General features: G+C 35.3%; 1 protein-coding gene across 1 annotated transcript; it reads right to left on the bottom strand.

Annotated features, from left to right (window-relative positions):
- Nucleotides 1–10,691: 10,691 nt before the first annotated feature.
- Nucleotides 10,692–11,084, bottom strand: LOC141674590 (uncharacterized). Its single transcript, XM_074481300.1, has one exon. It carries the CDS (start codon nucleotides 11,082–11,084, stop codon nucleotides 10,692–10,694), a length of 393 nt encoding a protein of 130 aa, XP_074337401.1.
- Nucleotides 11,085–14,188: the final 3,104 nt, after the last annotated feature.

The raw sequence follows: 14,188 nt of genomic DNA, 5'->3' as shown, positions 1-14,188 counted from the left end.
GGACTTAACTAGTCTGCATTCTTTCCTTTCATTATCACAAGAAATAAATCCCTCAGGCTGATCCATATAAATATCTTCTTTAAGGTCATCATAAAGAAAAGATATTTTCACATCCATTTCATGAATGATAAGACCATGTACGGAAGCCAATGCCACAAGTATTCCGATTGTTGTCATTCGGGCAAAGGAGAGTATGTATCAAAATAGTTGATGCCTTCCCTTTTCCTAAAGCCCTAAGCCACTAGCCTATCCTTGTACTTATCTATTGAGCCATCAAAGTTTAGATTCCTCTTAAAGATCCATTTACATCCTGTAGTAGAAAGCCCTGGAGGGAGATCAACTAACTCCCATGTTTCGCTAGAAATAATAGAGTCAATATCACTTTTCACATCGCTTTTCCAGTGCCTTGACTATGAAGAATCCATGGTTTGACGGAAAGCTAAAGGCTCATCCTCGATAATGTAAGTGATAAAATTACTTCCAAAGTCCTTGACCACCTTTACACGCTTACTCCTTCTAGGTTCCTCACTTTGTTAGGAGTACAGCTACTACTAGAATCCGCCCCCATATTTATCATATTTCCCACATGATCAGGAATAGAACTCAATGTGCGAGTGGGATCATCATCAGAATTACTTAAAGATAGACCAGTATCCATAGGAAACACTTTCTCGAAGAAATTGCATCACGAAACTCATTTATTATATTCACCATTATACCATCTATGTTAGATTTTAATACTAAAAACCTTATAGCGGTTGTAATTTCAAGATAGCCCAGAATGATGCAATCAACAATTTTCAGACCTGGATTCTTTCTCTAGTGTCCAAGGACAAGCACATTAGCAAGTCACCCCTACATATGAAGATAACTCAAACTTGTCTTACATTTTCTCCATAATTCATATGGTGTTTTGTTCATATATTTTAGAGGGACTCTATTCAGAATATGGCAAGCCGTATTCGAAACATTTCCCCACATGTACTTAGGCAACCTAGAATTAATTAACATACTGTTAATCATAGTTATAAAAGTTCCCTTCTTTCGCTCCACCACCCCATTAGACTCATGTGTGTATGATGGAGTAACCTCATGAAATATAGCATTGTTTGCGCACATTTCATCAAATAAGGTACTTGTTTACTCACACCTCTATCAGACCTTAAACGTTTAAGTACTTTGCCAGTTTGTGTTTTAACTTCAGTTTTAAATATAACGAATTTATTTAGTGCTTCATCCTTATATTTAAGCAAATAAACATAACAATATTTACTACAATCATTTATAAAGGTAATGAAATATCTACAGTGATCCTTAGTCAAAACACTACCGAATTCACATATGTTCGAGTGTACTAAATCTAACAAGTACGAATCCCTAACAATATTATGAAAATGTTTACTTGTTTTATTAGAAGTTACACACACTTGAAATTTAGATTTGTTATTAATGGCATTCTTTGAAATCAATTCTAAATTAATTATATTATTTAGAGCACCAAAATTTAAATGACCAAGTCATAAGTGCCAAAAATAAGATTGTCAACAGATGATAATGAAGCTTCCGACGGATAATCATATCACAACAGTTGATCATATCCTGATTGTTAGACAGATCCCGATTCTCGACTTAGCCAATTCTCAACAATCTCCCCTGATTTATGCTTTGCAGAATAAGCATAAATTTTAATAGAATTGTCTAGTTCCAAAAACCAGATAGACAAAATAAGTAGTGTATAGCTTACTTTGTTTCAGACTTTAATCTTCATATATCTTGATAAATTCTGCAGTATCTCTAAACAAAAGATTTAACTCTATTATCAATCATTTTTAACAGAATATCTTCTAACTTGATCTTCAAATTCTTCTCATTCTCTGTTTTATCAGATTATTGATAGATAGCAGCTCTCAGATTTCTGATTTGAGCTCTTTCTGTTATCATGTCTTCCAGTGACACATATCAAGTTTTTCTTCCATCACGATTCATGGTTATATGCCTCTGAGTAAGAACATTTTCAATGACAGCTCTTCCTTTCATCATATTACTTCTTGCCCTCTGAAATTTATGTATGTAGGAACATATGATCCAAAATAATATTGACCATTATCCAGTATCCTTCTTCTGATATTGGCAAGAATCATGTTTGACCATCACCATGAATTTTCAACTTCAACTTTTAGAAAATAGTGAATATATTTCAATTCCTTTGTAGACATGATCATCAGTTCATTAAGTGAAAGAACTTGAATTTGATCATTTTGCAGTAAGAGTAAGATCTTCTGTTTAGATTCAGAACCATCACGTTTGTCAAGAATAATCTTCAAAGCTTCCAATCTATCTAGATGATCAGCAATTACTTCCTGACCAGGACTATCAGTAAGTGTAAAGTTCAACACTTTAAATTGACAAGTTTAGCTTCATGATGTCCTATTCCATCTTTTTTGAATGGTTCAATCAACTTGAGATTCTTAACCAAGACTTCTTATCTCCCATGGTATTAGAACCAAGTAAACCATCCATCCTTATTCCTCAAGGAGTAAAGCTCAATTTATCATTAAAAATGAGATCAACAATTTTTCTCCATTTGTAATTTTTCTTGATCTTTGGAAATAATTGAGCTCTCCTTTCTTCTCTTTTATGTAACATCTTCATATCTGTACTCCTATATCTATTCCTCTCAGATCTTTTAAGCATATTCTTTTATACTTGATTTGCTTTGTCAACAACAATTCTAATTTTTCCTTCCTGTGCCATTTCTTCTCTGTCGAAAATCATTTCTTCTTCCTTGAAATTTTCAGCATTAACAACTTCAACATAAGTAACAGCTTCAACATAAGCAGAGAGAATCTGTAAATCCATCTGAAATAAAATTTCTTTTTCTTCAGTTTTGACAGAATCAACAATCACTATCACCCTTTCAATATCAGGAAAAGAATCGGAAATTGAACTTGGAGTAACAAGAAAAGCTTCTACATTATATCCATCTGATCTATCCTTAGAGACTTGAGTTGACTGTGTCTTTTCACTTTGAATTCCAGTTCGAGTTTGAACTTTACAGCATTAGAGGTTTCCTTCTCTTGTTTATCACCATCATCATCAGAATTGGTATTTCTCATCAAAACTGATTCAGGTTGACATTTTGTCTTGAGTACTATCTCCCCCTTTTTGGCATCTAGACTTTGTAGAAGAGAGAAAATAACATCCAACTTGGAATTTATAGCAACCTGACCAGCTTCCAAAGCTGTCAGCTTCTCAGACATGTGATCTTGTTTTGCTTCCAGGATAAACATTTTCTTTATCAAACCACTGTGTTTGTTTGTTCCTTTAATAGTCACAGAAAGATCAGTAATCTCTTCTCTAAGATCAACATTATCTTGCTTGAGCGCAGAGACAGAAGAATGCAGTCCTTTGACTGAAACTGTTATGGACTTGATAGATGTTTTCATATCATAATTTGAAACTAATTGAACAACATGATTTGTTAAAGTCTGAGCAGATTCCACAAAGATCTTCTCACTGGGTAATCTCCAAGAATGATTCCATTCATGAGCTCTATGAGGATGTAGAATAAGAGCATGACCAGATGATGAACCAAAATTAGACAATTTAGACACTTCAATACCAGCTTTCAGAGCAGCATCATCAGGATTATCATTATCAGAGTCATCAGAATCATCTTGATCATAAGAAGATTTCACAGGAATATCAGAATCAACATCAGAATAAGGAACTATGCCTTTGAGCTTTAAATCGGGATTTGACTCATAAGGCTTAGTTACCTATGTAGATCCTGTAAGAAAAGAACCATGAGTACCTAAATCTCTCTGTTATTTTAAAGTGATCTCATCACTTCTCACACCATTCATCTCATGACTTTTAATAGTCAGAGCTTCCTCATAAGAATTAACTAAATCCTGACACTCATCTACCTCTCCTTTTGCCAGGTAAGGATCCTGCCTTTCTTTAATTCTATTTTTCGCTAAATCTTTTATCTTATTCTCACATGAAAAGCTCAGAGAAGTTTGTTCTACAGAAATAAGAGGTGGTTGAGAAGAGTTGTCTGTGATCATATGACTAGAGGTATTCCTTTATAAAGATCTAATCATATTCATGTCTTTAGATAAAATAGAGTATAAAGAATTTGTACCTTGAGTAGTATAAACCATTGGTATAGACTTCAGTGGTTGTACCAAGATGACTTCAATCTTATCTTGAGAAATGAGCAGTACATTTGGATTTGTAGAATCAGGAACAACTGCATCAGGAATTATCCTTTTGTCAAGAATGTGTTGCTTGTCAGGAATTGACCCCATAATAGGATTTGATACTAAGTCTGCAACAGTACTTTAAATTGTTGGTTCTTGTGTGACTTGAGGTGCAGAAGCTTATTCAATCCTTAAAACTGAAGGTTCTTATGTGCTTCCCTCAAAGATAGGATCATTGATAATAGCATACAATCCAGCAATGTGCTTTTGATGAGCTTCCCTATCTTGTACTGTCTTTAGAATTTTATCATCCACAGAAATATGACTTCTCTAAGCAATGTCAGGAATAGTCAGATGTGATGTTATGCTTGCACCTACACTTTGAGCAGGTGGTTCTTGTGTAGATGGGGAATTAACAGGTGCATCTTCACTTTGAGAAGATGGTTCTTGTGTACTGTACCCCTTCTGTGGTGAATGAAGTTTGGTCTTCTTGTTTTGATAAACTATTGAAGTCTATGTTTTTCATTTGATAGACTTTTGGAGACCAACTTCCTTAGCAATTTCAACTATCTTGGTTTGAGATTTAGTAACGGTCTGATCAGGAATTATCATTATCTTGTCAGGAATTGCATGAGATCTATTAGAATTTGATAATGACTTGTCAGGATGTATAGATTCCTGATCCAGAGCAATATCAGCCAACACTATCAGACCATCTGATTTCTTTTGAACCTTTTATGTTGCCTTCATCAGTCTTCTTTTCTTAGGCTTAGTAGCTGCAAGTAAACTTTGGTCTTTTTCTGCATTAGCACCAATAACCTCCACTGGTCTAGCAGGCTTCTTGAAAATAATTGGATCAACACTGTCACTCTCAGTGTCTGATGATTCATCAACCAGCTTAATGACATATCTAATTTTCCTTCCTACATTCTCCTTAATTTTTGATACCGATGAAACACTTTTCTTCCTTGCTCCACCTTTTTGCTCCAATGATTTAGGTGAGTGTGGAACAACCTTTGGACTTGATTGTCTCTGAGACACATCAGTCTTAGCTATTGTCTTTGATTTTGAAACTGATTCCTATTGAGAAGAACCAGAGGTGATAGAGTGTTTCGATTTAAAAAAAAGAAAAATAGACACTTTGGTCAGGAATAGGGTTGGATGTGCCATGTTCCACATTGTCAGAATTTGGAAAATTATATTTGTGAGGCATTTTATTAGACAAAAACACCCACAATTCTCGTGGTAAAATTGTTCCTCTCCTGAAAGTATCTTTCTTTTTTGCCAAATCATTCAGAGATTTAAAACTGATTTGAAAGATCATCAGAAGTTCATCTTTGTCAAAATATTCACCAGATAAAAGATAAGTAAAAATCAATTATAAAAACCTAGGGTAACCAACACCACCAGCTTTATCACTAAATCGAGCTATCAAGAATTACAAAATAGTGTTACCATAATCAAAAGCATGACCATATATCAATGAGTAACCTATCTATAGTGACGATAATAGAAGGGCATCAAAGTTAGATACCTTATTCATAAAAGCTCTGCTAAAACAATCCAAGTAGAATTTCATTCTTTCCTGAGCTTTGTTCTGAAAATCTCCCGAGCCTTATTGATATCAACACTATGACCAATTTCTCTGACCCAGTCAAAGAGTGTTACAAAAGGAATCACAACTGGAATCCTGCCACTCAACGCAGGCAATTTCAAAGCCGCCTCAACTATAGTTGCATTGATCTCATATTCCATATTTTTGTAAGTGAATAGAATGACCCCTTTCTCAGCATCAACAGTCGAATTCTCCCAAATCTGCATAATCTGTTTAAACCAAATTCTGGAAGGAGCAATGAGAGCATACCCAATATCACTTTGGGCTAAAAAATCCTGAATTATGCGGAAAATATCAGGAACATCAGTTTTATGCAAAGGGGATTTAAAGTTTGTAACCGAAAAAGTCATGTGATTAAACACATACTTTATCACAGAGAATGAAGAAGTAGACTCAATGTTAACCATTCAAAAATTAGGGTTTATGCGAAGTGATGAGAGTACGAAAATTGAGGAGAAACAGTTCGTGTATAGTGTATGTCTTATATAAGATTGATTAATAATGAACTGATTATATCAGTAATAGATTGTAAGACACTAATATACTTGGAATGTGCTTATTGAATAGAATAATTAATGGCAAAATTAATATGTAATTCTGGTTAAACATGCATGACTTTTAAGGAGCATATTTGATACTACACCGAAAACCTAGTAATCATGCTACTATACATATCCAATGTGCTAATGACTCAATAATAATGCACAAAAATAATTCTCAAATATACTTAATATAAATCAAGTATGACTCAGGAAGAATAGTTGAACAAAATTATAATATACTCACAATCGGTGTCAGAATCTGATTACATCATCAAGATTTATTGTGTCAAGATCTGACTTTAAAGGTCAGGATCTGAAAAATCAATTCTTCTCATAGCTAACCAGCCCAAGCTCATGGAGTAACTTTCCAAACATTGCTTCTGGTAAGGGCTTGGTGAAGATATTAGCTACTTGTTGATCTTTTGGAACCAAGTGAAGCTTAGTTGTTCCTTCGTTGACATGGTCCCTGATAAAACGATATCTTATACTGATATGTTTTGTGAGTAAGTGTTGTACTGGATTATCTGTCATTGCAATAGCGCTTTGATTATCACAGAAGATAGGAATCTTTGTATAAGACAATCCATAGTCCATTAGCTGATTTTTTATGCAAAGAATCTAAGCACAGCAACTGCCAGTAGCAATGTATTCAGCTTCATATGTAGATGTAGATATTGATTTATGTTTCTTGCTCTTCCAAGAAACCAATCTACCACCCAAATACTGAAAGCCACATGACGTACTCTTCCTGTCAATTTTGCATCCAGCAAAGTCTGCATCAGAATAGCCGACCAGACTGAAATCTGATTCTCTTTTATACCATAAACCAAGATATGGAGTCCCCTTTAAGTATCCCAGAATTCTCTTTACAATAATTAAATGAGATTCTCCGGGCTTGGCCTGAAATCTTGCACACAAGCAGGTTGCATACATAATATCTGCTACTAGCAGTTAGATAATGTAATTGACCAATCATACCTCAATAGAGAGCAACATCAGTTTCTTTACCTTGGTCTGGATCTAACTTTGTAGCAGTGGCTATTGGAGTTGCAGCATTTGAACTTTCTTGGATATTGAATCTAGTCAATAGATTTTTTCTATACTTAGACTGATTAATGAAAATTCCCTCATTAGTTTATGTAACTTGTAGTCCAAGAAAGTAACTCAACTCTCCCATCATACTCATTTGAAACTTCGACTTTATAAGATCAGAAAATTTCTTGCACAACTTGTTGTTAGTAGACCCAAAAATAATATCATCAACATAAATTTATACCAAAAAAAGATCATTACGGTTATTTATGTAAAATAAGGTTTTATCAATAGTACCCATTTTGAAATCACTTTCAATCAGAAATTTAGCAAGTGTTTCATACCAGGCCCTTGGTGCTTGTTTGAGTCCATATAAAGTTATGTCAAGTATGTACACATGATCAGGAAATTTTGGATCAATAAAGCCAGGTGGTTGCTCAATATATACTTCTTCTTCTAACTCTCCATTTAGAAAAGCACTCTTGACATCCATCTGAAAGACCTTGAATTTCTTGTGTGCAGCATATGCTAAGAAGATCTGATTAGCTTCTAATCTTGCCACATGAGCAAATGTCTCATCATAATCAATACCTTCTTGTTGTGAATAGTCCTTTGCAACAAGTCTAGCTTTGTTCCTGATTAGTGTGCCAACTGAATCTGTCTTGTTCCTAAAAATCCATTTTGTGCCAACCTTGATTTGTTCTTTGGCGTTGGAACCAGTTTCCAAATTTCATTCATTTCAAACTCATTCAACTCTTCCTGCATTGCTTGAATCCAATCAGCATCCTTGAGTGTGTCTTCTACTTTCTTTGGTTCCTCCTTCGAAAGAAATTTATGATAGAGACATTCATGTTCAGTTGCACTTCTGGTTTAGACTTCAGCCTTAGGATCTCCAATGATAAGATCAGGTGTATGATCTTTTGTCCATTTTACAGCCTTTGGTAGTTCAGTCTCATTTCCTGATGCCCCCCCTACACTTGTGCTATCATTTCCATGTGAAGCTCCCCTACATCAATGTTGTATGTTCCAGATTGAGAAGAGATTCCATTTGGAGACTGTTCACCAGACTGATTTTGATTTTTAGTTGAATGATTACCTCCTGATGAGCAATCATATGTTGTATTTGAAGAATTTCCAATAGATACTGTATTTTCTAGTTCATTGTCTTCATCAGTATTTGAATCACTAGAGTCATCACTTTTTGTCTGTGGATGTTGCTCCCCCTCAACACGTGGATCGTCATGAACTACCACTAAATCAGGATCAGAATCGTCATCAGGACCTGACTCAGTGTCAGGATTTGACTTGTCAACAGAATTGGACACATCATTAGAATTTGAATTGTCTACTGACTTGAGTCTTTTATTCGCAAAAACAAGTTCTTCATGTGAGTCTTCTTCAATTCCAGTGATCTTCTTGTCATCAAAGGAAACATGATTCAACAATTGTCCCCGTTATTTGATTGAAAACTTTGTAGGCTTTTGATGAAGGATATCCAACAAAAATGCCTTCATCATCTTTTTTGTCAAATTTTCTAAGCATTTCAGGATGTGTTCTTAGAACAAAACACTTGCATCCAAAGATATGTAGATGCTTTAAGCTTGGCTTCTTTTCCTTGATCATTTGATAAGGAGTTAATCCATGTCTGTTGATCATATTCAGATTCTTAATATAACAGGCAGTGTTGACAGCTTCATCCAAAATGTATGTTGGTAGATTTAGCTTCCACTAGCATAGTCCTACCAGCTTCAATAAGCGTCCTGTTTCTATTTTGTTGAGGTGTTACAAGTGCTGAGAATTGTTGAGATATTCCCTTGTATCTGCATATCTCATCCATCTTGCTATTTTTGAACTCAGTCCCATTGTCACTCCTCATAATTTACACTTTGTGCTATTTTCATTCAGTCTCAGATGATCCAAGAGAATTTCAGATGTTTCATCCTTACTGTGCAAGAAAAACACCCAAGTAAATCTAGTATATTCATCAACAATAACTAGAGTATACCTTCTCTTGTTAATTGACATGATATTCACATGGCCAAAGAGATCCAAATGTAGCATTTGATATGGCTTTTTGATGGATGATTCTGACTTGCTTTTGAAAGAGTTTCTTCTTTGCTTGTCTTATTGACATGCATCACACAAACCATCAGGGGCGTGGTACATGGTAGGTAAACCTCTTACCAAATCTTTCTTCACCAGTTCATTGAGATTATTGAAGTTGAGATGAGAAAGCTTCTTGTGATAATTCCAACTTTCATCTACCGATGCCTTGATTACCAGACAAGTTTCAGGACCATCAGTATTTGCATAAAGTTTGGCTTCGTAAATGTTTCCATGTTTATAAGTTTTGAAAAAAGTTTTCTTTGTGATCTTATGAACTACTTCACAGTGCGTATCATAGAACATGACATAGAAACCTCTGTTAGTAATTTGACTAATGCTCAGCAAGTTGTGCTTCAGTCCATCTACCAGAGCTACGTTTGAGATGATGATATTTCCAATGATTAGATCGCTATATCCCAGTGTTTTTCCTATATTTCCATATCCATAAGAAACCATTGGGCCAACCTTCTCCTCATATTCAGACAACAGGGATTTAGTTCCAGTCATATGTGTTGAACAACCACTATCCAAGACAAGCACATTCTTCTTGTTTCCCTTATCAGTTCCTGAGACATCCTCTCCATGAGTTTCCATCAGTGCATAGCATTCATCATCATTGTCAGTTTCTGATAAGTCCATCCTGTCTCTGTTGGAGTTTGTTGTGACCAAATCCTTTCTAGTTGTCTTGGGGCACTTAGTAGCCAGATGTCTCCTTTCATTACAGTTGTAACATGTCACCTTGGTCTTGTCAAACTTCTTTCCCTTGGTGTACTAACCATCAATCTTCCTTATCCTGCCTTTTCTATAACCATAAAATCTTTTGTTGAAACCACCTTTTCTCTGTGGTTTTGCAAACCTCATCATTCTGAAGCCTTTTACAAGCATTACAACCATTTTAACAACTTGAGCATCATCTAGATCAATCTCAGAATCCTCATCAGTATCTGTGTCATGATCTGATACATCATCAGTATCCGACTCTTCCACAATGTTCCTTTTTCTAGACCTCTCACTCATCTTTTCCTTGCCCTTATGAGTCTTAGCATTAAGAGCCACAATTTTCATCTTCTGACCCTTTCTATTTTTCCTTTGCTGGATCTCCAAGTCATGAGTTTTCAGCATCCCATACACTTCATCTGGACTCAGAGAATCAAGATCATATTGATGCCTGATTATTGCGGCCTGAGTATCCTAATCTTCTAGAAGAGCTCTCATAAATTTGGTGTTTGAGTCTTCTCTTTTATATTCTTCTCCAACTAATGATTGATCATTCAACAGTGTCACAAATTTATCATATATATCAGTAATTGACTCATCAGCCTTGGCATCAAATTGCTCATATTCTTGCACAAGAACAACTCTTCTGTTATTCTTTATTACCATTGTACCTTGGCACCGTGTCTTTAAGGCATCCCATATTTCCTTTACAATCTTGCAGACAATCACTCTATTTGACATAATATTGTCCAAACTATTATGCAGAATATTCCTGACTTTAGCATCCTTAAGCATTGCAGCTTTTTCAGGATCTGACCACTTTGATATTTCCTTCCTGACATAGTGTTCAGGAGCATCTGCTGTCATAGCTATAGTTTCCATATGGTATGGACGTCATGTTTTGATGATATCAACATATGCATCATGAATAGATTCGAGGAACATCAACATCTTTACTCTCCATGTAGAGTAATCAGCTTTCTTTAGGATGGGAATTTTCATGCTTTCATACTTACTTCCAGACATCTTGACCTTCGCAAATTATCAGTTAATTTGACCGCTCAGATACCACTTGTTGTCCAGTAAAGTAATTATTTAAGGGGGGTTGGATACAATTACTAAACAAATCTATGTATTATGAAAGTAAAGTAAGAATAGATGAATCATATAACAGTTTATATTAATCTTTAATAAACTATTACAAAATTCTCTCAAGAACAATATTCTAAAGAGTTTCTAGGTTATGCGAATACTCGAGTTCCACTCTTAAAGTCTTAAACTATTATGTGTTTATATACTACACAACTACAATCAATCCTCTATCAATTACAAGATATGTTACTATATAATTCTAACACTTTCTATACATATCTTAATCAACTACGATCCTATAAATCAACAAATTTTAATTTATCTCGCAGTCCTGACTTATCATTCAAGTAATTATCAACGGATAGCCTGATCAACGGATATATGTTATAACTTCAATGGATAATCATTTGTATATATCAACGGATGACTAAAGATTGTCAACGTATGATAATAAAGCTTCCAACGGATAATCATATCACAGTAGTTAATTATATACTGATTGTTAGACATATCCTGATTCTCTACTTAGCCAATTCTCAACAACCAGTATGAGTAATCACGACTGTTATTCCCAGTGGACTAACAATGAGATTTACAGAAGGGGGGTTGAATGTAAATCTCAAAACTTTTTCAAGTTTTGAGCAGTTTGTAAGACTAAGTGTTTGAGTGATCAAATGTGTGTGAATTGCTTGGAGCTGATGCAGACAGATATATATTCAAACACAAATGTAATGAACACAAAGAACTTAAAAACTTTTATGGTGGATTTGTTGTTCCACCAGAGATGTGTTATTTCAGAAAATCTGTGATTCAAAATTAAATCACAGCTGCTTCCTAGTACAAACTAGATGATTTTCTCTCTTGATATTTCTAAACAGCTCAGGGAAAATTCATATCTAATTACTAGCTACTACTTGGTTTATATCTCACCAAGTTTACAAGTTAAGACAAAGATAAAGTACAATAAGACAATAGTTCTCCACTTGTTTCTGTTCCATTTTTATCCAGTGTAATATGGAATTATCTGTTGACTTTCCATTTTGAACCAGACTAAAAACGGCTGCTTTTTCTGCTGTTCCTGAAATAGGCTACCACATCTCTGTCAATCCATGTGCCTCTGTCAGCTTTGTTAACTGTCACTATCAACTGCTATGAGACTGAGCATCCGTTGAAGCTTTCATCCGTTGATGGCTTTATCCGTTGATGGTCTAGCAGTTGAAGCTTTATCCGTTGAAGCACTTATCCGTTGAAGCGTTAGAGACATCCGTTGAAGCTTAGTTTCTTATCCGTTGAAGGTCTTCAATATCAGTTGATACTTCTTCACTTATACAAAATTACAAGGCATGAAATATTTACAATTAGCCCTCCTACTTGTACATCCATTAGTAGTCAACATGACTGATTATCTCCTAACAACATCTAAGAATTACAGCTTGAAACCAGAGAGAGATGTGCTACTATACCAAACTTATTGCTAAGTAAGGCTACTCCTTCAACGGATAGCCAAGATGGTCTTATCCGTTGAGGCTACAAACACTAGATTTCTACTTAAGTGTTTTGCTGAGCTTATCATCAAACTAATACACATATTCCTAACAATCTCCCCCTATTTATGTCTACTAGAACTGTAGGCATAAATTTGGGTTTAGCTTGATAATAACAAAATACTTAACAAATATATAAACTGTAACTAAGCAGAAATTCAAAAGTGCTGCAAAAGTGTATATGCTGAGATGAAATTGAAGAAATACATTGTTTCCAAGGGTGCTCCTTTAGCTTGAGCAAATTACTTTCTTTTCCTTTGAATCCTGGTTTTCTTTCCTAGCCTCCTGTCATTTTCCTCCATTTGAAGTTGAAATTGTCTGTAGAATTCAGCTTCATCTTCTTCATTGATATCTAACTTAGATTGCATATCCTTGAGAGTTTCATTACTGGCAATCTTTAGCTGATCTTCAATTCTGAAAAATCTTCTGACTCCTTTGTTGTCTCTGAACTCCATCAACCAATGAGGTGATTTGTGAATTGTAATATCTCTCTTTGGAATGAGTAAAGTTCTAGGCAAAGCATTGGACTCCCTCCAAGTTTTCCTTATGTTGGCAATCTTGTTGAGAATCTCAGTCCTGGCAGTTCTGGTAAAGCCAGAATCCTTATGTATGGCTGAGTAGACTCTAATCAAGGTAGTGTAGCCTTCATTCAGAATTCTGTGAAGAGGCCATGTTCTTTCCCCAGCTCCTTTCTATTTGAACACTAGTCTTTCTGGTAGCTGTCTGTAAGCAGCTATTCCCCTTACATCCTCCAGCTCATCTAGATAGAGTTCAATGTCTGAAAATTCTTTTATGTCACAGATGTGAACATAATCATCTTTAGAGTTTTGAGGTTTGGACTTAGGCTTCTGTGTGAATTTGATTGAGGCTTTAGAGGGTGTTGATTTGATTCTTCTTTTCTGCTTCTTTGATGATGGAGAAGAGGTTAGGAAGGTGGGCAATTTGATGGTGTCCCAATCAATTGGTTCCTCCTTGGGAATGATTGTTTCACCATGAATGTTCATGAAGGGGTCATGTACAATGGGTTCAGGAATGGAGGGTAGTGGTTTGGATATTAATTGGGTTTCTTCAGTCTTATCTACCTTCTTTCTCTTTGCATTGACCTTCTTTCTTTTCCCTTTCTGCCATTCTTCCTTACTTCTTTCCTCCATCTCAGTACCAACCATGTCCCCCATAGCTTCATCTTCACCTTTGTCTTCAATTACTTTCTGATCTTCAGCCTGACTTGACTCTAGCTGTTTTTCAAGCTTTGCTTATGCTCTTTTGTCAGCCTTTAGCTGTTTGGCTTCTTCCTTCAACCTTTTGGTTTCTTCCTTCTTGGCTATTGAGAATTTG

This window comes from Apium graveolens, chromosome 7 (assembly GCF_009905375.1).
Source record: "Apium graveolens cultivar Ventura chromosome 7, ASM990537v1, whole genome shotgun sequence".
NCBI classification, from domain to species: Eukaryota; Viridiplantae; Streptophyta; class Magnoliopsida; order Apiales; family Apiaceae; genus Apium; species Apium graveolens.
This window is presented reverse-complemented; position numbering and strand designations above follow the sequence as displayed.